At 53.5% G+C, this 26,341-nt stretch overlaps 1 protein-coding gene across 4 annotated transcripts in view; it reads right to left on the bottom strand.

Moving 5' to 3' along the window:
- HNRNPM (heterogeneous nuclear ribonucleoprotein M) overlaps positions 1-25,821 on the bottom strand; it is a 32,150-nt gene extending 6,329 nt beyond the window's left edge. The window contains exons 1-11 of one of the 4 annotated variants that reach the window (XM_060181590.1): positions 25,664-25,821; positions 18,196-18,365; positions 12,818-12,870; positions 11,497-11,504; positions 11,278-11,371; positions 7,056-7,094; positions 6,903-6,938; positions 5,367-5,520; positions 4,694-4,743; positions 4,125-4,185; positions 1,100-1,201 (exon numbers count right to left, since the gene is read on the bottom strand). In XM_060181590.1, the coding sequence (XP_060037573.1) occupies positions 1,100-1,201; positions 4,125-4,185; positions 4,694-4,743; positions 5,367-5,520; positions 6,903-6,938; positions 7,056-7,094; positions 11,278-11,371; positions 11,497-11,504; positions 12,818-12,870; positions 18,196-18,365; positions 25,664-25,776 (880 nt within the window). In that variant the 5' untranslated portion in view covers positions 25,777-25,821. Of the gene's footprint in view, positions 1-1,099; positions 1,202-4,124; positions 4,186-4,693; positions 4,744-5,366; positions 5,521-6,902; positions 7,095-11,277; positions 11,425-11,496; positions 11,505-12,817; positions 12,871-18,195; positions 18,366-25,663 lie in introns of those variants that run through there. The other 3 variants (XM_060181589.1, XM_060181588.1, XM_060181587.1) reach the window with 3 other exon arrangements.
- Between the last annotated feature and the right edge of the window lie 520 nt (positions 25,822-26,341).

Here is a 26,341-nt window from a genome sequence, read left to right as displayed (position 1 = left end):
GGATAGAGACAGAGGACTTGAGAGGAGGAGGAAGATAGGGAGAGAGACAAGAGAGACATCTGCAGAAAGCTCTCTCCCTGCAGGTGGGGACCAGGGGCTCCAACCTGGGTCCTTGTGTACTGTAATGTGTGCACCTAACCAGGTGCACCACCACCCGGCCCCCTGAATACATTTCTTAAAGAATATCTATTCCCTTTTATTGTCCTGTTGTTTTATTATTGTAGTTATTATTTCTTCACCCTCCCCACTAGGGGTCAGTCGACTTGTGGGGTGAGCTGGTGGTCAGCAGGAGAGCTCTCTGGGGAGATGGTGCGGGCGGCTGGGGTCGAGGGACTATGCTAACAGATCATGGCAGGGCCGTGGGCCTGGCTCTCCAGCCTGCCGCCACCTCCTCCTTTCCCTCCTCCCGATTCTCCCAGCTCAGAAGGTCATGACGAGAATAATCGCAAAGGTTCAAGAACTTTCTGACCCATGAGCCCACCCTGAAATAAAGGAGGTTCAAGCCCATGCACCACCAGCCAAGCAGGGCTCTGGGGGAGTCATCGGCCAAACAAAAGATGACCCTCTGGTTCTAATAATAATAATATTATTATTATTATGGTTTCAAAGAGTTTATTTCTTCATGAGAAGAAAGACAGGAGAGAGAACCAGACGTCACTCTGGTCCGTGTGCGGCCAGGGTTTGAACTCAGGACCTCCTGCTTGAGAATCCAGTGCTTTGCCACAGTATTGTTATTAATTCTTTTATAAACACTTACTACATCTATTATTTATTGTTGGGTGGAGACAGCCAGAAACCGAGAGGGTGGGGAGGATGAGAGAGAGAGAGAGAGAGAGAGAGAGAGGAAGAAAAAGGCACCTGCAGATCTGCTTCGCCACTCGCAAAGCTTGGCCCCATGCAGGTGGAGACCGAGGGCTCGAACCTGGGGTCCTTTGAGACGTGCGTGCTCAACCAGGTGCACCTCCACCCGGCCCCTCTTAAGTATTATTCAAAAAGCAAGAGGGAACCTTTGTTCAACTCAAACCACTCCCCGACCGCCCAGTCTCTCAATGACGACCCCTCACAGCCTCGAGCCCCCACCCCCCACTGGCATCCTCACCTGCAGGGCCGATGTTCCCCATTCCAATGCCTTTGCTCAGATGATTGGCATCGATGGGCTGCCCTCCCGGGCCCAGCCCCATGCCAATACCACCAAGTCCGTCTGCAAAGGAGAAGTGAATCAGTCAGAGGTCCCTGGGGCCTTGCCAAACCACTGGGTTCACACGCCACGCGCCCACTCCCACCAGCAAACCCAAAGGCTAAATAAGCTTATGAAAAAAAATCTGGGGGTGGGGGGCATTGGGGGACATGCCACCACGTGCAAGGACCATAGGTCAAGTCCCTCGGTCCCACCTGCTGGGCAGGGAGACTTCACGAGTGGTGAAACGTTTCTGTGTCTGTGTCTCTGTCTCCCCCTTGCCTCTCGACTGGTCTCTATCCAATAAATCTTTTTAAAGAGGGGGATGGGGGTGGCGGCGCACCGGGTTAAGCGCACATAGAACAAAGCATCAGGACACACAGAAGGATCGTGGTTGGAGCCCCCGACTCCCCCACTTGCAGGGGGGTCGCTTCACAAGTGGAGAAGCAGGTCTGCAGGTGTCTCTCGCTCTTCCTCTCCCTCCTCTCTCGATTTCTCTCTGCCCTCTCCAAAAAATGGAGTATGTGGCCTCCAGGAGCAGTGGATTCGTACTGCTGGCACTGAGACCCAGTGATAACTCTGGAGGCAAAAAGGTTAAATGCACGCACGTGGCGCAAAGCGCAAGGGCCGGCGTAAGGATCCCGGTTCGAGCCCCCGGCCCCCCACCTGCAGGGGAGTCGCTTCACAGGCGGTGAAGCAGGTCTGCAGGTGTCTGTCTTCCTCTCCCCCTCTCTCCATTTCTCTCTGTCCTATCCAACGACGACATCAATAGCATAAACAATAATAAATACAGCAATAAACAAGGGCAACAAAAGAGAATAAATAAGTAATATTAAAAAATTAAAATATTAGAGACGCTCAGGGCTGACAGTGTGAGACGCCCGCAGAGCTGAGTGAGCGCGGTCAGAGGCTGAAATGGCCAGAACAAAGTCTTTCTTTCCTTGCTTCTTTCATTAATTTTTTTCTTAAATATCATCATCACCAGGGCTCTTCCTGGGGCTTGGCTGCTAGCATTTATGAGTCCACTGCTCCTGGAGGCGGTTTTTCTTCTCTTTCTATGTTATTTGAAAGGTCAGAGAGAAACTGAGAGGGGAGGGGAAGACAGAGAAGGAGAAATAGAAAGAAAAAAGATCAAGAAACCGGCAGGCCTGTTTCACCACTCTTGAAGCTGTTTCTCCCTCTGCAGGTGGGGCGTGGGGGCTAGAACCAGGACCCTGGCGCCTGGTAAAGTGTGCCGGCAACTGGGTGCATCATTGCCTGGTTCCCCCGCCCCACCGTGTTTTGCAACTGCACAGAAACAGCAGCAAGACATCGCCAAGGTTACGTACTCCCCAAGGCACGAAGACTTGGCAGTTGGGGCCAGGAAGTATATCCGTGAGCGCCAGATCAAGGGATCCCATGGCCAGCTGTCTCCCAACTACGCTCCCCTCCCATGGGGCACAAAATAAATAAATAAATAAATAAATAAATAAATACGAGCCGCCACCACCCAGCTGCAGGCTGTGGATCACTATCCACGGTGGACCAAACAGGCTTTTTAAAAAAAATCTTTGTTGTGGTTACTGTTATTGTTGGATATGACAGAAATGGGGAGGGGAAGACAGAGAGGGGGAGAGAAAGACAGACACCTGCAGACCTGCTTCACCGCCTGTGATTGACTCCAATGCAGGTGGTGGTGGGGGCTTGAGCCGGTCCCTGCGCTTTCTGCCCGACCCAAAAACAGTCCTTTTCTATCTACCATGAATTACGGTCGATCGAGGCATCTCATTCTCGAAGGCTCTGACTTGCCAAAGTATGCTTCTGTTCTCTTAAAGCCTCTCCAAAATAGCTTTCTTTTTTAAAAAAAATATGTATTTATTTATTTATTCCCTTTTGTTGCCCTTGTTGTTTTATTGTTGTAGTTATTATTGTTGTCATTGGATAGGACAGAGAGAAATGGAGAGAGGAGGGGAAGACAGAGAGGGGGAGAGAAAGACAGACACCTGCAGACCTGCTTCACCACTTGTGAAGCAACTCCTCTGCAGGTGGGGAGTTGGGGCTTGAACTGGGATCCTTACTCCAGTCCATGTGCTTTGCGCCATCTGCACATAACCCACTGCGCTACAGCCCGACTCCCCCAAGATAGCTTTCTACGGCTAGAACCACTAACTGTAAAAGCAACTGGAGTTCAGCTGTCTCGTCTCACTACGAATCCACGGTCTCTTAGCCCTATCTCTCTCTATTGATTTAATTAGATAGAGACAGAGAGAAATTGAGAGGGGGAAGAGAAGATACCTAGGGAGAGAGACAGAGAGACACCTGCAGCCCTGCTTCAACACTCGAGAAGCTTTCCCTTGCAGGTGGGGACCAAGGACTTGAACCTGGGTCCCTGCACTATAACGTGAGCACTTAACCAGGTGAGCCACCACCTGACCCCCCCCCCTTTTTATAGGAGACAGAAACTGAGAGGAAGGGACCAGGCGGCAGTGTACCGGGTTAAGCTCACATGGTGTGAAGCACAAGGACCGGTTTAAGCATCCCAGTTCGAGCCCCGGTTCCCCACCTGCGGAGGGCGGGGTCCACTTCATAAGTGGTGAAGCAGGTCTGCGGGTGTCTTGTCTTTCTCCCCACCTGTCTGTGTTCCCCTCCTCTCTCCAATTTTCTGTCTTATCCAACAACAACAAAACTGGGAAAGACAGCCTCCAGGAGCAGTGGATTTGCTGTGCAGGCACTGAGCTAGCCCCAGTGATAACCCTGGAGGCAAAAAAAAAAAAAAAAAAAAAAAAAAGAGAGAGAGAGAGAGAGAGAGAGGGGAACAAAGACACCTTCTTCTTCACCACTCCTCAAACTCCCTCCCTCCCTCGCCATAAGCTTCAGAAAAGGAAAAGGCAGTTTGGGGAAACCCTTCCTGGCCGCCCGCCGCCAGCTCTCGCGTGACTTAAAGTTTGAGTTCTGTGTGGACACTTACGGGGCAGCTGCTGGGGTCGCTCTGGAGGGAAGAAATCGCCCTTGGGCAGGGCCCGCTCGTCCTGCAAGAGAAAGCCAGTCTCGGTAACAGCTCACGCACAGCAGCAGCCTGGGCAGCAGAGCGCCAGCCACAGGCCGGCCGTTCGTGGTTTTCCATCTACTTGATGCGAACGAAGACAAACTGATTTTCCCTTATTGTTTTAAACTATTTATTTCCTTTTTGTTGCCCTTGTTGCTTTTGTTGTAGTAGTTGTTGTTGGGTAGGAGAGAGAAATGTTTTTAATCTTTACTTATCGAAAAGGAAGGGGAGACAGACACCTGTAGGCCCGGCCCCATTTTCCCCCTCTCTCCCTCTCCCACCCTCTCTCCCTCTGCCTCTCCCTCTCCCTCCCCCCGTCTGTCTGAGAGAGAGATGGGCCCAGAGCGCTGCCCTACACTATGCTGACTGCAGTGCCAGGGGTTGAGCCCAGGGCCTCACTTTGCCAAGTCCTCTGGCCCTGCCCACCAGGGTATGTTGGTGGTTTTGCCACCCCCCTGCCAGCTCCTCTGCAGGAACCTTGCTTCACTCACCATTTTCACGTGCATGGGTCGATCAAAGAGCAGCTGGCCATTAAACATAGCTGGACAGAGAGTCAAGGCTAACTCCTGGCATTCGAGAGAAATTCAAAAACAAAAGCCAGACACCCTACACGCACGACCAGGAAACAGCCCAGAGAGAGAGATTATTAGGCCCACTGCTGGGGGAGTCTGTGAGTGTTCCCCAATCTTCGGGCTCAATTCATGTCTTTGTCCCCACCGGCAAGGAGTAGAAGTGGTCCGGGAGGTGGCGTATATATGTGGATAAGGTGCCGGACTCTCGAGCATGAGGACCTGAGTTCGATCCCCAGCAGCACATATACCAAAATGCCATCCTTCCCATTAATAAAACTAAAAGCGCAGGCAGGCAGGGAGGAGAGATCCTTCCGCAACTTCACCCCACCTGCTGACCTCCCTGGGCAGACAGACACCCCCGCCCAGGTGTCCTGGAGCCCCGCCCCACTAGGCAGAGAGAGAGGCAGGCTGGGAGTATGGATCCACCTGTCAGCTTCCAGGAGCCAGAACTCCCACCTTCTGACCCCCATAACGATCCTGAGTCCATGCTCCCAGAGGGATAAAAGAAAATGCAAAGCCACCACCGCTCTCCCCCCAACATGAGAAGGAGCCCCCAAGTGTCCCTGAACCTTGAGAGCCAGGAAAAGGATACAGATGGCCTGCACAGCTTCGATGGACTGTTCAAAAGTCACAGTGCCAATGCCGCGGCTCTTCCCATCTTTGTCCTCGAGAATGTCGGCTCGGACCACCACGCCGGCCATGCTAAAGACTTCCTTTAATTTCTTCCAGCCGACCTTATAATCCAGCTAGTTGAGAGAGAAGGGGTGGGGGAGGGGGAGATCTCATAGTAAACATTTTAAGGAAGGAGAACAATTTCCCCCCCCAACTCATACATGGAAAAATATATATAACCTGGGGGGGGGGGGGGGTGAAATCAGCAGAATGGGTTATGGAGACAGAGAGACAGAGACAGACTCATGCCTGAGACTCCAGAGTCCCAGGTTCAATGCCCTGCACCACCGTTAAGCCAGAGCTGGGCAGTGCTCTGGTGGGAAGGAAGAAGGGAAGAAAGAAAAAAGGGCAGAGGGAGAGAGCCTCACGGTTCTGCAAATAAGACTCTCAAGCCTGAGGCTCCAAAGTCCCAGATTCAGTCCTCTGCACCGCCATAAGACAGAGCTGAGCAGAGCTCTGCTAAAAGAAAAAAGTACATATACAAATTAAGAGGAGTGTAGTCTGGGGGCCGGATGGTGGCGCACCTGGTTGAGCACGCATGTTACAGTGCACAAGGCCGCAGGTTCGAGCCCTGGTCCCCACATGCAGCGGGAAAGCTTCATGAGTGGTGAAGCAGGGCTGCAGGTGTCTCTCTGTCTCTCAAGCTCTCTATCACCCCATTCCCTCTCAATTTCTGGCTGTCTCTACCCAATAAATAAATCAAGATAATAATAAAAAGTGTAGCCTGGAAATATGCCGAAGGCTGCAGGTGGCCTTAGCTGCCAGCTGACATTACTTCTTTCAAATTCAGGCTTGTTAGGGGGTGGGGGAAGGGCACCAGAGGTGTGTTCCCCCATGGAGGCAGGCATCTCAAATCCCTCCAAGTACCTCTCACTACAGCCCTCAGCAGGTGAAGTGACCCTGGTACCCTCTCCCACTAGAGACCACACCGAAGTGTCAGTCTATCAATCACCTCTGCTCGCTGGTTCGTCCTGCCTGGGAAAAAAAAAATACCCCCACCCCCCAAAAAAAGGAGAAAAAAAAAACAAGTTTTTTTCTTTTTTCTTAAAAAAAAAAAAACAAAAACAAAAGACTGATGCTCATGTCAAAACCAATCAAAAGGAGTCAACTGGACACACGTGATCAAGCCTAGAATGGGTGACCCAAGCTGATCTGTCATTAATCAATATTAGTTGTTGTTGAGAGAAATGGAGAGTGGTGGGGAAGACAAGAGAAAGACAGACACCTGCAGACCTGCTTCACTGCCTGGGAAGCGACCCCCCCTTGCAGGTGGGGAGCCAGGGGCTCCAATCAGGATTTTACACGCCGGGCGGTGTCGCAAAGCACAAGGACTGGCGTCCTTTTTTTTTTTTTAAACAGAGCAGTGTGCTTCTGTGACTACAAGCCCGAGAGCCATTAAGGTGTGTGAGGGTCCCGGCACGCATGGGGCCAACGGCCGGGGGGCCCCGTTACTTACGTTGGCTACAAACACTGTGCTTCCGAGTCTTCCGGCCTGTAATGCATGGATAATCTCATTTGGGATGTTGGGGTTGTGGAGGATACTGGGTGGCACACTGAGCATTCCTGGGCCACCGGGTCCCATCCCCATCCCACCGGCCGGCGTCATCACCTTTTGCATGGCTCTCCGGGCGTGTTCCCCGTCAGGGTCCTGCGACAAGCACAGAGAATGTCACCGAGGGGAGGGCGGGGGGGGGGGGGGCTGAGGCTGACAGTACATCAACCCACTGACGACGACGACGAGGGGGGGGGGGGGGAAGCAAAAAACAAAACGACTGATCAAACAGCCGGCAGGGAGGAGGAAGAGGAGGAAAAACCACACCAAAAGCTAACACTCCAAACACCAGAGTGGGAGACCTGGATGAGCCCAGACCCGACAGCAGTCTGAACAAATGGCAGGCAAAGCGGCCCAGAAGAAAGGAAGTGCATTCGGGAGTCAGGTGGTAGCGCCAAGGACTGGCCAAAGGATCCCGGTTCGAGCCCCCAGCTCCCCACCTGCAGGAGAGTCGCTTCCCAGGCGGTGAAGCAGGTCTGCAGGTGTCTGTCTTTCTCTCCCCCTCTCTGTCTTCCCCTCCTCTCTCCATTTCTCTGTGTCCTAGCCAACAATGACGACATCAATAACGACAACAATAACTATAACAATAAACAACTAGGACAACAAAAGGGAATAAATAAATATTAAGGATGAAGGTGGCCGGGCAGTGGTCCGCCTGGCTAAGCACACACATTGCAGGGCACAAGGACCCGGGGGGAAAAGCTTTTGAAGGGTGAAACAGGGCTGGAGGTGTCTCTCTCCTCCCCCCTTTACTAAAGATTTTATTTTATGCGTTAACGAGGAAGATAGGAGAGGAGCCAGGTGGTGGCACGCCTGGTTGAGTGCAGATACTACAATGCGCAAGGACTCAGTTCAAGCCCCCGGCCCCCACCTGCAGAGGAAAAGGTTTGCGAGTGGTGAAGCTAGGCTTCAGGTGTTTCTCTCTCCTCTATGACCCCCCCTTTGGATTTCTGGCCGTCTCTATCTAGGTAATAAATAAAAATTAAAACCAAAAACAAACAAACAAACAAAATCCCTAAAAGCTAGGAAGAGAGAAAGAGCCAGACATCACTCCGGTCCATGTGCTGCCGGGGACTGAACTTGGGACCTCATGCCTGGGAGTCCAATGCTTTATCCACTGCGCCACCTCCTGGACCTCTCTCTCCCTCTTTTTTTAAAGATTTTATTTCTTTATTAATGAGAAACACAGGAAGAGAGAGAAAGAGCCAGACATCACTCTGGTCCATGTGCTGCTTGCTGGGGGGTTGAACTCAGGACCTCATGCTTGGGAGTTCGAGGCATTTATTCACTGTGCCACCTCCCTGACCCCTATCCCTCCCTCCCCTCCCTCTCTCTCAATTTCTGGCTGTGTTTATGCAATAGAAGATAATAAAAAAAAATCATCGTGATGATGATGATTATTAAAGAGACGCGTTACGTGACCTAGCCTAGCGCTCCAGAAACTGATGTAAGCTCTCCCGGGTGGAGACAGTTGGAGCTAGTCCCCAGTCCCGGGAGGTTTGGTAACCACCACTGCACACTCCCCTGAGCCGTGAAGGATTGGTTCCTCCTCAACGATGAAGACCTCTTTTATAAAAGAGCAGAGACGGAGGCGACGGCGCAGAGGAGAAGTTCCAGCAAGGACTACACACTTGATACCCCCGCAACGCCCCCCCCCCAATGCCTCCCCGGGGCCTGGGCAGAGAAAAGTCGTCGTCCCTGGTGGGGGGAGACTATGCTCTGCTGAGCTCGGAGTGCGAGGATGAGGAAGCCAACTCGAGTGAGGGGAGCAGGGGTCGGTTAAGTCCAAGGCAAACCTTTCTCTTTCTGCAAGGGGAGCCGAGGAGACGGCTGAGCTGGCTTCACTAACCAAAGATGGGGGCCAGGAGGCAGCAGGCGCAGTGGATAAAGCTTTGGACTCTTAAGCGTGAGGTCCTGAGGTCAATACCCGGCAGCACATGGACCAGAGTGATGTCTGGTCTTTCTCTCCTCCTATCTTTCTCGTGAATAAAATAAGTTCTTTAAAAAAAAAAAATATATATATATATATATATATATATATATATATATATATATATATATAGTAGCTCTGGTTCTTTCTCCTTCACCCTTGCTCATCAGCTCATTAGGAAACAAATGAGGGAGTCGGGCGGTAGCGCAGCGGGTTAAGCGCAGGTGGCGCAAAGCACAAGGACCAGCGTAAAGATCCCGGTTCGAGCCGCCGGCTCCCCACCTGCAGGGGAGTCACTTCCCAGGCGGTGAAGCAGGTCTGCAGGTGTCTGTCTTTCTCTCCCCCTGTCTTCCCCTCCTCTCTCCATTTCTCTCTGACCTATCCAACGACATCAGTAACAATAAAAAAAAAAAAGGGAGAGAGCATGCGTGCCCAGTGTACAGAGCACAGAAACGACATCCCTGGAGCTCTAGAGCTGTGTTCTCAGCCATCAATCCCTAGGCGCTGCTGGGGCTCGAGTCGCTGGTTCAATTCCCCAGCGGACAGTCAGTCAGCGCTGGGCAGGGTTCTGTTGGTCTTGGTCTGTCTGTCTCTCTCTCTCTCCCCCTTCCCCTTCCCCTCTAAGTAACTAAGTTGGTTTGGCTTGAAAGACAAGCAGGCCATCCGTCTCAGGCATGGTTTATTCCAGAATGATGCCCTGGCTCTCTCTGTGTCAAATGTTATTTATTTCAGAGTGAGAGTATGTGTGTGAGTGTGAGTGAGTGAGTGAAAGAGAGAGAGAGAGAGAGTGTGTGTGTGAGAGAGAGAGAGAGAGAGAGAGAGAGAGAGAGAGAGAGAGAGAAATACAGACACTGAACAGCGCCCTACTTAGCTCTGGCTGACGGTGGTGCTGGCGATTGGGCCTGGGACTTCACAGCCTCAGAGCCACTGTGCTGTCTCCCCTGCACTCTGATTCTCTCAACAGTGGATAGACAGCCAGAAACCAAGAGGGAAGGGGGGGGGGGCCGGGCAGAAAGACCCCTGCAGCCCTGCTGCACCCCACTTGCAAAGCTTTCCCCCCTGCAAGTGGGGACAGGGGACTCGAACCCGGGTCCTTGCACACTGTACCGCGCAGTCAATCGTCCTGATGCGCCGCCACCCGGCCTCGACAGGTTTCCACGGACTCTTGCTGTTCTAGCTTGCCTGGCGCAGTGAGCCCAGCAGTCTCAACGGTGCCCTTGCCCCACAAGGGAGAGCCACGTAGCACAAGCAGCAGCTCTGGTGTTGGAATATCGTGTATGTGTCCCCCCAACCCCACCGCTATTTCTTTCTCGAGTTGAATGAACGAAAAAGGGGCCGGGTGACAGCGCGCCTGGTTGGTTGAGTAACACGTTACAAAGCGCAGGGACCCAGGCTCGAGTCCCCGGTCCCCACCTGTACAGGGGAAGCTTTTCCAAGTGGGGAAGCAGGCTGCAGGGGTCTCTATCCCCCCCACCCCCTCGATTTCTAAATAAAGGTAATCTTTACAAAGTTAAAAAAAATAATAATAATGAAGTAGTCAACCCAGGAGCAGTGAAACACAAAGCCATGATGATACCGCAAGAAATAGTTAAAAAAAAAAAAAAAAAAAAAAAGCCTGTGCCTGGAGGGACAGCATCAGGGTTCTGCAAACAGACTCTCCTGCCTGAGGCTCTGAGGTCCTGGGTTCAGTCCCGAGCACCACCATCAGCCAGAGCTGAGCAGGGGCTCTGGGGTCTCCCCATCCCGTCCCCCCCCCCATCTATCTCATTTAAAATAAATAAATGTTTCTTCAATTACAATAGGAAAAAGAAGACAGGCCGGGTTCTGGGCCAGCAACACACAGTTTTGCCAAGCACGCAGGCCATCTATCTGCGAGCCGGCACCCCCAAACCAGATGAAGCCCCGGTGCTGTGGGGTCTCTCTCTGTCTCGCTCTCTGATCTTATTTCTTAATGAGAGACACAGGAGAGAGAGAGAAGCAGACATCACTCTAGAGGCCGCGGCTTTAGGCACTGCGCTGAACAAAGTCAGCCTGGGCCAGTGAAGCCCAGGCAGAGAACCACCACCACAGAAAGGGGAAAGGGGCGGAGGGGCGCGGTGGCGGCAAGAAACCGAGGCTGGCGAGTTGAGACCACGGGACCACAGCCAGGGGTCAGGGTGTGGTTGGCAGAGCTGTGCCAAGGCTCCCCGACGGGCCGGGCAGCGGGGGCCTCGGAGAGCCATAGGGCAGGGCCTTCTCCGTCAAGGCGGCCCAGGGCCCCGGCGCTCCTGGACTCCGAGTCCGAACGGGGGCAGGTGGGGGGGCAGCTGGCGGCGGTGCCCGCGGTGCCCGCGGCCCTGGGGAGCTTACTTCTTTGACTTTCAGCGGCCGTCCGCTCAGACTGTGCTTGTTCAGGACCTCAGCGGCCTTTTTCATGCTCTCTTCCATTTTGAATTCCACGACGCTACGGGGAGACGGCGGACGTTAGAGAGACAGAGACAAGACAGAGAGCTCCCCCACCCCACGCCACGCCACGCCACGCCACGCCACGCCACGCCACGCCACGCAAACAGCCAAAGGGGTACTTACGCACAGCCCTGCGCGGAGAGGCCCATGGACCAGTCAGAACAGCAAGGACACAGGAGGGAAGAGAACAGAGACAACAGTTAGCTTTTTTTTTTTTTGGGGGGGGGGGCAGGTTAAGCAAAGCAACAACAAAAAAAACAAAAAAGAAAAAAAGGAAAAAAGATTTCTGCAGCAAAGTTTGCCTTTTTTTTGGGGGGAGGGGTGCTTTTTTTTTTTTTTTTTTTAAATTTTATTTTGTCTTCTTTTGCCCTTCTAGCCTGACAAGAATGTCACCCTGGGCTCCGTTGTGTGCCCCAGGCCTGGCCGGATCCCAGCAGCAGCGCTGAGCTAGATTCTGCAGGGAGGTGGGGGGGAGGGAGGGGAGGGGGAGGGGGGATGCTGAAACCACACTGACTCTGCTTCCCTCTCTCTGCACTCAGCCAATTCCTGAGCACCTCCATGCTCCTTCGAAATCCATCCCTTCCAGAAAGTGAGGTGTCTAATAGGCCACTCGACTGCACAACAGGAAGAAAGAAAAAAAAAAACACAAAAAGAAAGAAAGAAAAAAAAAAAAAAAAGAGCTTGTCTGCTCCTTCATCGAGGGCCATCATTAGGGCACTCGGATTTTTCCATCATGGCTTTGAGCGGCACGAAGGCCCCTTTTCGAAAGGGGGGAAAAAACTGTTTTAAGCAAAAAAAAAAAAAAAAAAAGAAAAAAACCAGAAAAAGCTTTGGCTCACACCACTTGCCGAGTCCAGCAAACAACCGAGAGGAACTGAGACAAGAACACACCTTTTTACCTTCTTGGTTTGTTTGTTTGTTTTGTCTGTTTCGTTTTGGGGTTTGACACACTTATGTTCCAACCGCTGAGATCCCATGCACAACTCACACACAGCCAACTCCTCGGGTCACAGACAGAAGCTGCTTAAATAACGGGGGGGGCGCACCCCAAAGGGGGTATCCAAACAGAAGAGTACCAAAAAGAACAAAACGAAGGGAGAAAAAGAAAAAAAAAAGAAAAACACCAAGAGCTCTCTGGCCAGCCATCTGGCAAAGGGGACTTCCGCTGCCCCCCCCCCCCACATCCTGCCAACCCCACTCGGGTGTCTGGAGGTGGGAGGAGGGGGTGAGGGAGGAAAAAAAAATCCTCGGGAACAGATCATCGAAAGCCATCCAGCAGACAGGGTTGCTGTCCCATAAGCACTCGCTGCCTCCCTGCCCTGCGTGTCACTCGGTTCCACGCCACCACACAAGCTCACACCTTTCTCCTTCTTTTTTTTTTGGGGGGTGGGGTGGGGTGGGGGTTTTGGTTTTCACAGAAGAAATTTCTCTCAAAAACACTTACCCTTGACTTTCCTTCAGCGTCCATTAAGAGCTCCACGTATGTTACCTCACCAACTACAAATCAGTTTCCAGACGACATAAAACCAAAAGGGAGAAAAAGCCAAGAAAAACAATGGGGATTTAGAACGATCGTCAACAACCGTGGGCTGGAACGTCTGCCTGCTAAGGACGCCCACACACACTCCGGGTTCCCTGCACCTCGACCTCGACCTTGAGACCTTGACCTTGACTTCGACCTGCACCTGCACCAGCCGCTGCCCGCCAGGCAGGCCCGTCCTTGCTTCACCTCCCGCCACAACGCGGCCAGTCTCCGCACACACTCCTCCTGCGTGACTGACAGACAGACAGACAATCCAAAGCTCCAGCCAAGAGGCCTGCCTGCGGGGCTTTGCTTTTGGGGGGTTTGGTTTGGTGGGGTGCGACCAGTGCTCAGGCGGCGCTGCCCCACAGTGACGTCAGCTTGGCAAGAGTGGCGCCATTTTTTTCTTTCTTTTTGTTGCTCCGGGGCCCAGCTTTGCCTAGCCGGCAGAGCAGCACCCAGACTCGAGAGCCTGGCTTCGTTCCTAGTTTCAGTCATCGAAACAGACTCCCAGGATTCTGATCTATGCCAGAAACAAAACAAAAAAACTGGGATGGGGGCTAATTTTTTTTTTTTTTGCAAGACCCTGCGGCTCTTCCTGAAGGTTGGGATTGCCAGCTCCTGACCGACATGACCAAATAAATGTTAGAACTCCTCAAGACAACCACCGAGATGGCTGCTGCGCTGGAAGGTGACGGACGGATGGACGAACCGACAAACATGAGCCCAAGATCTGATCCTCGGGGTAGTTGAAAGGCTGGCGTCCGCTTTCCGAGCCTTTTGTCCTCCTCCTGAAATGGCACAGGGCCACACCGACAGACCAGCAGCCATCTGAGGACCGAATAGCCCTGGTCTCCACATTGGATGAGAAATGCCGAGTGAACAGACACCCCGGGAACCAATGTCCTTCCTCCCAGCCGGGAGCCCACGGCCAGCGCCCCTCTTCACAAGTCTCCTCTGGGTTCAGACAAGACACCTTTTGGGGGGTTTTGTTTCTCTTTTAGTTCTGCCTCCTTTTTTTTCTTTTTTCTGTTTTGGTCCTTCTCCCCCCCCCCCCCCCAGATAATGAAAAAGGGTGATTTCTACAACTCAAAAACAAAGCCACTCCAAACCCAAAAGGTACCCAGGTGGCCCGATCTCATTGGAACAAAGCTTTTCAGTTTGTGAGACAGCACACATCCAAACGCCAATCCTCTGCACCAAAATTGACTTAGGAAAGAAAAGAATAAAAAAAAAAATCAATCAACAAACAAAAAAATGCCTCCTCTTTTTTTTCTTTTTAACCCTCAGAGGACAAAGAAAACAAAAAAAGGAAAAAAAAAAAAAAAACCAAAAACCAAAACCAAGTGAAGTCGTTTATCCTCTGGGAGTGGCTCAGGCCCAACTCAGAGATTCCGAGACAGAAGCAGTGAGTCCCCCCTCCCCTCCCCGTGGGGAGGTGCATATGGGGGGGCCCTCTCCACGTGCCACCAACGGGGTAGGGGAAGACTCCTCCTGCCTGGGGCTCCGAGGTCCCAGGGTTCGATACCCGGCAGCCAGAGCTGAGCAGAGTTGGGGATGAGGCCAAAGGAGGCACTTGGACCAGCGCGGGCCGGAAGTGTCTAACTGGAAGAAAATTCTGGCAAAGCAGGTAGCCTGAGCCCACCACGCCCCTGAAAGGTGTTGCCGACTCCAGCTTCGCCATAAAGACCGGCCGACCGACCAACTGACCGACCGACCAACTGACCGACCGACCGGGCAAAACCCCAAGACTCAGGGTCAACACTGCCACCTACCTTTTCGGAAAATGCTCCAAGACATCTTTTTGGGTTTTGTTTTTAAACCAACACTCAGGCAAATCTTTTTTTTTTTTTTTTTTTTTTGAGTTTTAAAACTGCCTCAAGTGAACAAACAGACAGACACAAACAAATGAAAACACCCCCCAAGAAACCAGAGGCAATTAATTTCCCCTTGGGGTGAACTTTCCGACTGCTGCAGGATTTTTTTTTTTTTAAAGTCACCAGGGATAGTGTCTGTCTTCACGTCGTCCACATTTTGAAAGAAAAGCCTCAAGGTCCCTGTGGATTTCAGAAATCCTAGGCAGAAGCAAACCGACACAGCCAGCACCCTGGTTCAGATGGCACTGAGCCAGTCAGAGGGGAGCCCCGAGGCCCCTGGCGGAGCGGTGAGGGCTCTGAATCATTCTCTCTCTCACCGACCAACAGACCACCCTAACTACGACGCTTCGAAGAATGATCGAAACAGGAGTCCTCCATCAGCTCGCGGAGGTGGGGCTCAACTCTCAGAAGGGCAACACTAGTGGGGGTGGGGTGGGGGGTGGAAAGGATTGAACCCACAGTTTCAAGCTGGGGAAAAAAAATCTGTTTTTTTTTTATTATCTTTATTTATGGATCCAGAGACAGCCAGAAATCAAGAGGGAAGGGAGAGACGGGGAGGAAAGACAGACGAACAGACACTCATCAACGATGCATGCGCTACCATTTGCAATGCCCCCCCCCCCGCAGGTGGGGGCTGGGGAGGGGGCTCGAACCCAAGTCCCTGCGCCTAGTGACACAAGGTGGTTCAAGGGGGGGAGGTGCCACCACCTGGCCCCCAAGTTTGCTCTTTCATTCAATCAGCTGGCGGGCAGGCCAGGAGAATTACAATGGGGTTACTGCTTGGGGCTATACCCCCCAGGCCCCATGGGGGGATGGTAGATTGAGAGGATCAATTCCCTGTCTACTTGCCCGGTCCCGCAATCTCCCAACTCTCCGTGGGCGGTGCCCTGGCACTGACTATGAGAAACTGGGTTAAGTCCAACCCGGAGGGAGCATTCTGTTATGAGGAAAAAGAGAGAGAGAGAGAGGGGGAGAGAATGAAGCGCCCTGCAATAAAAACCACGTGAACGACCCCCCGTGTCCCGGGGCTGAGGCTGTGCGAGCCCCTCAAACCATGTCTCTGCCCGCCATGGAGTGAGGGCAGGGACCCCGACACAGCCGCCTGGCTTCCTGGAACCAGACCCTCTGCAGCCTTTGCAAAGATCCCAGCCAGGGGAAAGGTTAAGGGGACCCCTGGGGGGAGGGGAGGGCCTGTTCATAGGTGGGACCAGATTCGAGGCGGGGCCTGGACAGGGTGCCCAGGAAGGGGGGGGGGGACTGGCCTCGGGCTGCACCAATGCCCTCTCCCTCATCCAGTACCGGGAAGGGCGAGTTGGCTATTCTAGCTCTTGGTCCGCAAGGGCTCCTGTGGCATCTCTCTCTGGGGTGGGCACTCCGGAGAGACCCGTCTGGATCCCTGGGGTTTGTCCGTGCTGGGGACTATTCAGAGTCTAAGGCAGACTTTTCCTGGGTGATCAAATTTTTTTTTTTTTAAACCAGAGCCCTGCTTAGCTCTGGCTGATGGTGGTGCTGGGGATTGAACCTGGGCCTTCGGAGCCTCCAGGCCCGAGAGTCTCTTTTGCCGAACCGTGATACCAGCTACCCCTACTCAGCTGATCAAAGTCTTTAACGACCAACAAACAAAAAAGCCTGTGTGAAGCCACCAGCTTCAGGTCACCGATACTATTTATACACTTTTGGTAAAGATTTAAAAAAAAAAAAAACAACAAACACGACAACAACAACAAAAAAAGAACACGGAGGCTCCCTTTCTAGTGACGAGCCCCCTTCTGACCCACAATCCCACGCTGCCGGTCGAAGTCACCGAACAGAATGAACGTGCCTGAGTGACCCTGCTAGAGAGAGAGAGAGAGAGAGAGAGAGAGAGAGAGAGGGAGGGAGGACTTGGCGAGAAATTCTCTGGATGGATTTAAAAAAAGAAAAACCATTGGTGGGGGTGGGGGCAAGTTCTCAGCGGTCTGCGGGGGGGGGGGGGGGCCACAAGGGGGAAGGGGGTGGGGGACGGGGAAGATGACAAGCTGTTCGGAAACCTCTGGACACAAGCAGCAGGCGGGGGCCGGGTGGTGGCGCGCCTGGTTGGGCGCACAGGTTACCCTGTGCAAGGAAGGACCAGGGTTCAAGCCCCCGGTCCCCAGCTGCAGGGGGAAAGCTTTGTGAGTGGTGAAGCAGGGCTGCAGGGGTCTTATCTCTCTCCCTCCCTATCTCCCCCTTCCTTCTCGAATTCTGGCTGTCTCTAGCCAATAAATAAATAAAGATAATTTAAAACAAAAAAAATTTTTAAAGCAGCAAGGGAAGGAGAGATGGCAGCTGCCTCCAGTCCCACCCGGGCCCCCCACTTTCCCATGAAGGTGTGTGTGTGTAGTTGGGCAAGCCGTTTAAAAAAACAACAACAGGGGACTAGCAGCTCCAATCAAATCGCGAGAAGGGGAAGGGGAGAGACGCGAGAAGGGGAGAGACGCCTGCAGGGCTAGCCCCCAAAGCTAATTATAGGATGTGACCCCCAAAATGAGAGCCGGGCCCTCTGGGGTGACCTGGGACGCGGCCCCTTTGTGACTAGGAGGGGAAACATGGCTCCTGGGTGGCAGGGAGGGGGTCCGAGTCAGCTGACCAAGGCAGGAGAGCACATCACACATGCGTGTTATCTGCGGGGGTGTGGGGAGGTTAAGCCCAACTTGGGGGGGGCATGATATGGGGCCCCCGAGCACCTGGCCGCCAGGGAACATGGAGGCGCTGTCACGGGAGACCCGTGCCTGGCCCTTCTCTGTGGACAAGATTCTGTCTGAAGACAGCGGGATTCTGGGGGGGGGGGGGGCGCACCCAAGGCTTTTTTTCAGACAAAGGGTCCACCAGAGCCGAGCCACTGGCGAGAGGATGCCGGTCACAGCGTGCGGACAGAAAGCAGAAGTGCACGTGGCCTGCGGTGGTAGTGGGCTGACACCAAGCCCCGAGGGCTTCCTGGGGGCAGCATGTCTGTCAGGAGGCAAAGACCTTTTCTTTTTATTGGTTTCTTTTGTGTTTTGAGTTCTCCAAAGTGTCGGATGTACCGGCGCACACGTGTGTGTGTGTGTGTGTGTGTGTGTGTGTGTGTGTGTGTCCCCAGGGGGAAGAAAGCTGAGCAGTGGAGGTGGGGATGGGGAGGGGAACGACAAGTAGGCTGGCACCATGTCCAGCCACCCGGGGGTGACAAAGACAAAGGGCACATACAGCAGGGACACTGCCGGACCGCCCTGCCAGTCAATGAGCTGGCCGAGAAAAATTCCAACGGGGTCAAAAAGAAGAAAAACAATCGGCAGCCTAGCAGATGAGCAAGAATTTTAGGCGGGAGGGAGGGGGGAGACTCCTGGGGACCCCGCAGAAGGCCACCAGGGAGGGAAACACACGATCGCGACACCGCAGGGGGCAGGGGGCTCCGCTCTTCGTTACCTTTTTCTTTGACCAGGTCCTTGAGGGACTGCCACTTGACGTCGAAGGGGATGTTGGTGATGAAGGCCCGGTACCTCTTGCTGGGGTTGGCGTAGGGCTCGAAGCGATTGGCGCCCCGCTTCAGGTTCTTCTCTTTCCGCTTCTCCGTGGGGGCGGGCCGCTCCCCTTCACTGGATCCAGGGGGGGGGAAGAGGAGGGGAGGGGGAGGGGAGAGGGAGAGGCGAGGGGAGAGGGAGAGGCAGGGGGAGAGGGAGGGGGAGAGGAGGGTTAGGGTTAGAGGAGAGGGAGGAGAGAGGAAAGGGAGGGAGGGGGAGAGAGAGAGAGAGAGAGAGAGGAGTGCGAACGTCAGCACAAGGAGGACAGCCAATATTTGCCCTGCCAGGCTGACAAGTGCCACATGACCCCAGGGCCAATATTGACAAGGCGGTGGCCTGGGCCAGGTGGGTTCACACCCAGGTTCCTCACTTCCCCAGACCGCACCTACCTGTCACCAGCTGCCTGCCTTCCAAGCCAGAATTCAGAAGGAAAAAAAATAAAAGACAATAAATAAATAAACACGCCCCCCCCACCTGCAGGGGGAAAGCTTCTGAGCTGTGAAGCAGGGCTGCAGGTGAGTCTCTGTCTCTGTGTGTGTGTCTCTCTCCCCCCTTACACCCTCTCAATTTCTGGATGTCTCTATCCAATAAATAAAGATAACCACTCACGGCAACAGGAAACGTTCATCTGGGGAGCCCCTCCATATACCCCCTTCCCCAAGAAATCAGAAAAGCTGGCTCTACTGTTTTTTTTTTGGGGGGAGGGTGTTATTCTCTGTATTTATTGGCTAGAGACAGCCAGAAATCTAGAGGGAAGGGGGAGATAGAGAGGGAGAGAGACACAGAGACACCTGCAGCCCTGCTCCACCGCTCAAAAAGCTTTACCCTTGCAAGTGGGGGTTTGCCTCGAACCCAGGTCCTTGAGTACAGTACTATAGTGTGCGTGCCACCACCTGCCCCCCTTTTTTCCTGGGCTGACACTAGCTGCATCTCTCCAGGAATCTAGACTTCCCGCCCACCTTTATTTTTCAAATCAACAAGCCAGCACTCAGCTTTCTGATTCAACCACAAAAATGGACCTGAAACGGGAAGCAGGTCAAGTCAGATTTTAAATATATGTCGCAGCTTCATTTATTTATTTTTTTAAAAAAAGGGGGGGTGGTGGCGGCACACCTGGCGGAGCGCATGTTACAGTGCGCAAAGACCTGGGTTCGGCCCCCGGTCCCCACCTGCAGGGGACAAAGCTCTGCGAGCGGTGAAGCAGGGCTGCAGGTGTCTCTCCCTGTCTTCCCCCATCCCTGATTTTTGGCTGCCTCTCTCCAATAAAGATGACAATTTAAAAGGGGGGGATAGTTTCAACTCGACCTACATATTCAGCCGAAATGACCAGTTTCTCCCCCTGTACCTGACTAAATCACCCCCACAGTTCTGGCTGCTGCTAAGATGATCCCCCATTCTCCCGCCAGGGAGGAGGAGAAAGAGGAGGAGGAAGTGGAAAACCGGCTTCCAGGCTGGCTGCTGGCTCCTGGTGGCCACAGAGGTCACGCGCGAAATCTTCCAGAAGGAAAATCCTGAGAGGCCTCGTGGAAGAGGCTCAGTGTCTCTGAGTGTCACCGATCGACAGGCTTGACTGGGCCTCTGCCCCTCAGCAGGTGGGTTGGGATTTGGGGGTGGGCCTTGAGGAACTCCAGCCTGCCTTTGCCCTTTACACAGTCAGCTAGCTGGGATTTTGTGGGGTTGTGAGCTCATTAGGGGAAGAAGGAAGGAGGGAGGGAGGGAGGGAGGGAGGGAGGGAGGGAGGGAGGGAGGGAAGGGAGGGAGGGAGAGAGGAGTAAAGAAGGAATAAATGCAGGAAAAGAAGAAAGAATAAATGTGGGCCAGGAAGAAGGAAGCAAGGAAGCAAGGAAGCAAGGAAGGAAGGAAGGAAGGAAGGAATGTAGGCAGGGAAGATAAGATAGCACAGCGGCCCTGCAGGAGATTCCAGGCCCGAGGCTCCAGGGTGCTGGGTTCAATCCCTTCCCGGCACTGGCATCAAGGCCGAGCTGGGTGGGAGTCTGGGGGAAAAGGCAGGAAAGGAAAGGAAAGGAAAGGAAAGGAAAGGAAAGGAAAGGAAAGGAAAGGAAAGGAAAGGAAAGGAAAGGAAAGGGCCACCAGCCTCCTTCCAGGGGCGGGACTTTCTTCCTTTTTGAAATGTTATTCTCTTTATTTATTGGCTAGAGACAGCCAGAAATTTAGAGGGAAGGGGGAGACAGAGAGGGGGAGAGACAGAGACACCCACAGCCCTGCAGCATCACTCGCTAAGCTTTCCCCCTGCAGGTGGGGACCAGGGCCGGGACCCGGGGCTTGAACCCAGGTCCGGGGGGAGGTGTGTTAGCACCCAGCCCCTGGGTATGTTTTCTTTCATTTGGTCTCTATCTGAAAAAATTAACCCAGGAGCAGTGACACCCAGGAGGCAAACAAGCCAAAATAAAAATCTTAAAAAAAAAAAAAAAAAAAAGGAAGGATGGGGGGAGGGGAGGGGCACAGCAGATAAATTTTTGGAGTCAGGCAGGAGGGTCCTGGGTTCCAGCCCAGGTGTCTTGCCCCACCCGCCACTATGTACATGCTTTCAGAACAAGGAAATTAAAGTGGGCAGAGGTCAAGGAGATAGCAGAATGCAGAGGGGAAAAAAAAAAAAAACGGCATTCCAGGGTCCCTGGTTCAAGTCCCTCCCGTCCCCACCTGCGGGTGGAGGAAGTTGAAGCAGGGCTGCAGGCTATCTCTCTCCCCCCTTTTATCCCTCCCCTCTTAATTTCTTCCTCTATCCAACAATAAATAAATAAAATTAAAATATATATAAATTAAAACAAAAAACCAAACTGCTCAGCTCTGGCTGATGGTGGTGCGGGGGGATTGAACCTGGGACCTCAGCAGAGCCTCAGGCCTGAAAGTCTTTTTGGAGAACCACTGTGCTGTCTCCCTAGTCCTGCTTTATTTTATTTAAAAAAAAAAAATGAGGTAGATAGTATAATAGTTGTGCAAACAGACTCTCCTGCCTGAGGCTCTAAAGTCCCAGGTTCAATCCCCCGCACCACCAGAGCTGAGCAGTGCTCTGGTATAAAGAAAATAAAGACTTGAACAAAGAAAATGTCTATTTGCATGAGAAACACCAGATACCAGAGCACTGTTCAGCTGTGGCTTGAAAACAATGCGAATCAGATGTGAGCTTGTAAGAACAAGAAAAAAGAGAAAAACAAACAAACAAACAAACAAAACCTCGTCTCCAGGCTGGAGGTCAAAAGTGCTGGGCGCTCAGGCCTGAGTCCCGGGTTCGACCCCAGGCAACACATGTGCCCAAGGGAGGCTGTTCTTAGCCGCTTTTCTTAAACATTTCTTAAAAAAAAAAACTCTCTCTCCACCAATGTGTCCTGGAGCTCCGCTTCCCCAGAGACACACCCCACTAGGGAAAGAGAGAGGCAGACTGGGAGTATGGACCAACCAGTCAACGCCCATGTTCAGCGGGGAAGCAATGACAGAAGCCAGACCTTCCACCTTCTGCAACCCTCAATGACCCTGGGTCCATGCTCCCAGAGGGATGGAGAATGGGAAAGCTGTCAGGGGAGGGGGTGGGGTATGGAGATTGGGTGGTGGGAATTGTGTGGAGTTGTACCCCTCCTACCTTATGGTTTTGTTCATTAATCCTTTCTTAAATAAAAAATTTAAAAAAAAAAACTGTCTTCCCCCTCCTCTCTCCATTTCTCTGTCCTGTACAACACTGACATCAACAACAATGACACCAATAATTACAATAATAACTACAACAATAAAAAACCAGGGCAACAAAAGGGAGTAAGTAAATTTTAAAAAATTTAAATAATAAGGAGTTGGGCGGTAGCTCAGCGGGTTAAACGCAGGTGGCTCACAGCGCAAGTACCGGCATTAGGATCCTGGTTCAAGCCCCCGGTTCCCCACCTGTAGGCGAGTCGCTTCACAAGCGGTCTGCAGGTGTCTGTCTTTCTCTCCCCCCCTGTCTTCCCCTCGTCTCTCCACTTCTCTCTGTTCTATCCGGCAACAACATCAAAAAACAACAATAACCACAACAATGATAACAAAAGGAAAACAAACAAATAAATGACAGAGAGAAACGGAGAGAGGAGGGGAAGACAGAGGGGGAGAGAAAGACAGACACCTGCAGACCTGCTTCACGGCCTGTGAAGCGACTCCCCTGCAGGTAGGGAGGGAGCCGAGGCTCGAACCGGGATCCTTATGCCGGTCCTTGCGCTTTGCTTTGCACCACCTGCTCTTAACCCAACCCGCTGCGCTATCGCCAGACTCCCACAAAAGCTTTTTAAAGGGCCTGAAATCCAAGGAGCTTCTTTCCTTCCCCCCCTCCCCTCCCCAGCTGGGACACCTGGAAGCTGGTTCAGTGGTTAGAGCTCTGGAGCAAAAGCAGACTGGTGTGTGCTCTCTCCCTCTCTCCCCTGTTAAAAGTGAAAGGGCTGGGGAGACAGCACAGTGGTTATATATTTAAAAAGAAAAAGAAAAAAAAACTGAGGCTCTGAGGTCCCAGGTTCAATCCCCAGCACCATCATCAACTCGAGCTGAGCAGGGCTCTGCTACGAGGTGGTAAACAAAAAAAGAAAAAGACCCACAATAGACACCAGACACCGTACCACAAACTCCAGCAAAAACATCTGATCTGGGTGGGTCAAAGTTCATTGAGACGCCAGGTGGCAGCGCACCTGAGTAAGCGCTCAGCTCAGGTTACCACACTCAAGGACCAGGGTTCAGGGTTCGAGCCCCTTGGCCCCACCTGCAGGTGGCGGGGTGCTTCCTGAAAGTTCAGCAGGGCTGCAGGTTGTCTCCCTCCCTCTATCTCCCCCTCCCTTGTCAGTCTCTGTGTCTCTGTCCTATCGTAAATAAACAAACAAAAAAAAAATTTTTTAAGTGCATTGAGTTGATAAAAATCAGAGCATTCCACTGACATAACACGTGGGAAAAAAATGGAGGGAAGGAGAGAGGGAAAGGAATCAGTAAAAAAAAAAAAAAAAAACAGAAATCTTTCCCAAAAAGCCCAGCCTGAGGCTGAGATCCTCAGCCAGGGGGACTTTGGTCACAGATAAACAAACAAACAAGCATGGAAAGAGGGGAAGCCCTAGGTCCATCCCCAGGAGATCAATGGGTGGCTTCTCTCTCAATCTCCCCCACCTTCTCCCCCACTCCCCCACTCCCTCGACACCTTCTCTTAATACATTAAAATCCTAATAAAAACTGTAGTTATCCCCCGGGGGAGAGGAGAGGGTCGGACTTCTGTGATAACTGTACTGAGACAGTCACTAACCCCTCCTCAAATAAAAGTGTGTGTTTGGGGCGGGCATATAGATAGAATAAAATATGGAGGGCTGGGAAGCCTGCCTAATGGTTTTTGGAGGGGGGGAAAAAGAAAGTAAAAGAAGGGGACAGGGCAGACAGGACAGCGGAATGATTCTGCAATCATGATTCTGAGGCTCTGAGGTCCCAGGTTCCAGCCACCATCACCATCAGCCAGGGAGAGGCAGGCTGTTTTTCCTCTTTGTCTCTGTCCTCTCTCTGTGTGTGTCACTAAAATAAAAAGAGTATTTGTATTTGATATGGCTGGGGGGGAGGGGGACTGCGTCTGAGGTCCCGACCCTGAGCCAGAGCTGATGCGGGTGGGGGTGGGGGTGTATGGGCGCCAAATAAAAAGCAAGAAATAAAATACGATTAAAAAAAGACGGGAGGAGGACCTGGCCAAGACTCAGCTGCCGCTCAACTCTCCTAACACTTCAGATCATGGGCTCTGAGGGCTTTCTCTCTCGGATCGTCACCGGTCGGTTAGAATGGGTCTCAGAACTTTTAACTTAGCCGGCAGGTCTCCTGGCAGTATCAACACTCAAGATCGTGCCGGCGGCCACTTGCTGGAGTTTAGTTTTTCCAGCCAGACCCGCTGCCAGCGGAGCCGGATCCAAAGGAACCAAAAGCTGAGACCGGGGCGACCGTGCTCAGAGTCTCGGGGTTTCAGGACTGATCCCAAGCGTCCCATCTTTCTCGCGTGTTAGTAAAAATGCAAAATTTGGGGAGTCGGGCGATGGCGTGGCGGATTAAGCGCAGGTGGCGCAAAGCACAAGGACCGGCGTGAGGATCCCGGTTCGAGCCCCCGGCTCCCCACCTGCAGGGGAGTCGCTTCCCAGGCGGTGAAGCAGGTCTGCAGGTGTCTGTCTGTCTGTCCCCTCCCCCCCGTCTTCCCCTCCTCTCTCCATCCTATCCAACAACGACGACATCAATAACAACTACAACAATAAAACAAGGGCAACAAAAGGGAACAAATAGTTTTTAAAAGTTCTAAAAATAAATAAATAAAATAAAAAAGGGAGGGAGGGCTTTTTTTTTTTCCTTTTTGCACGAGGAGGAGGGGAGGGAGCGGGAGGGGGGAAGAAGCTACCCTAGCGGTGAAGCAGGGCGTGCGGGTGTCTCTCCATTTCTCTCTCCAATCATCAACACAAATATCAAAACAAAACAAACAAACAAACAAACAAAAAAGGAGGGGGGAAGCAAGGGGAAAAAAAGGCGATGGGATTCTCTCTCTCTCTCTCTCTCTCTCTCTCTCTCACACACACACACACACACACACACACACACACGAGAGACACGACCCACAAAAGACGGGGGGCCCTCCCCTCCCCTCCCCGCTTCCCCCTCCGCCCCAGTCCGTCTCCCGGCCTCTCCCTCATTTTCTCCCGACTCCAACCCCAAAATCGGGAGGAGGGGAGGGGAAAAACAAAGGAAAAAAACAACCCGCGGGAGGGGATTAGGGGGAAGGGAAGCCACGTGCGAGAACAAGGAGGGGGGGTCCCGTGCGGATGACATCATCACCGAGCGACCGCGATCTCGCGCGCGCGCGCAGTGGGGGGACGGGGGGGATGGGGGGGGAGGCGGCGCGAGGCGCGTGCGCGAGGCGGCCGGGCGCGCGCCCGGGAAACGGCGGGCGAGAGGGGGGACGACACCGACGGACAGACGGGGGGCGGGCGGGGATGTTGCCCCCCTCCCATCGCCTCCAAAAGGCCGTCTCGCGGGGCTTCCCCCACGTCGCCGTTTCCCTCCCCCCCAGGCGGGCGCCCCCCTCCCCACTTTGCGGTCTTCAATCACCTCCGCCATTCCCTCCCGGGGACCCCCGTCCCCACCCCGCCATTAGCGACGCCACCAAGGTCACCCGGGTGCCGGCCGCAGTCGGCGTGTCCTCCCCCCACCCGGCCACCCCCCCGCGGCGGCCTCGGCGTCACGGCCCGAGATCGGGCCCTCCCCCCCCATCTCCACCTCCATGGCGACGACGGTGTCCCCCCCACACACACACACACACCTAACGCCGCGGGGACCCGGGAAGGGTGGTGGGAGCCGAACGGGACGCCTCCATCCTCTATCCCCCGCCTCGGACTCACCCCTTGGGGCCCGGAGCCCCGTTGCCGCTCGGCACGCCGGGCGCGCCGCTCTCCTCCTCCATCTTGGGCTCCGTCGCCGCCACCTCGGTCGCCGCTTCGACCCCCGCCGCCATTTTCTCCGCGTCTGGGCTTTGTGTGAGGGAACGGGCGGCGCGGAACTGCGCCTGCGCGCTCACGTGACCTGGGCGCGACCAGTAACGCCTGCGCGCGCCGCGCCGGGCGACCGACCGACGTTCACGCGGAGGTGGCCACACCCCCTCCACCCCCCCCCCGCTTTCCCTACGCAGGAGGCCACGCCCTCTCCTCGCTCTCGCGCCGGGGGAAGCCACGCCCCAGATCACGCGTGGCCACGCCCCCGCCCTTCCCCGCTTTCCCTATGCAAGAGGCCACGCCCTCTCTTCTTTCGCGCGCGCGCCCCCGCCGGGGGAAGCCACGCCCAGATCACGTGTGACCACGCCCCCGCGTTCTGCGCAGGCGCGAGCCTGCCTCTGCGAGCCATTCGTTTCAATCCTTCCTTCCTTACTTCCTTTTTCTTTTCTTTTTAAATTTTTTTTTTTTTTTTTTTAACCAGAGCACTTTTTCAGCTCTGGCTTATGGTGGTGCGAGGGATTGAAGCTGAGACTTTGGAGCCTCAGGCATAACCATTATGCTATCTACCCTCCGCCCAATTCTTTCTTC

The sequence above is a fragment of the Erinaceus europaeus genome, chromosome 23, assembly GCF_950295315.1.
Source record: "Erinaceus europaeus chromosome 23, mEriEur2.1, whole genome shotgun sequence".
Taxonomy (NCBI): domain Eukaryota; kingdom Metazoa; phylum Chordata; class Mammalia; order Eulipotyphla; family Erinaceidae; genus Erinaceus; species Erinaceus europaeus.
Note: the sequence above shows the minus strand (reverse complement) of the source record. Positions and strands in the feature narration are given on the sequence as shown.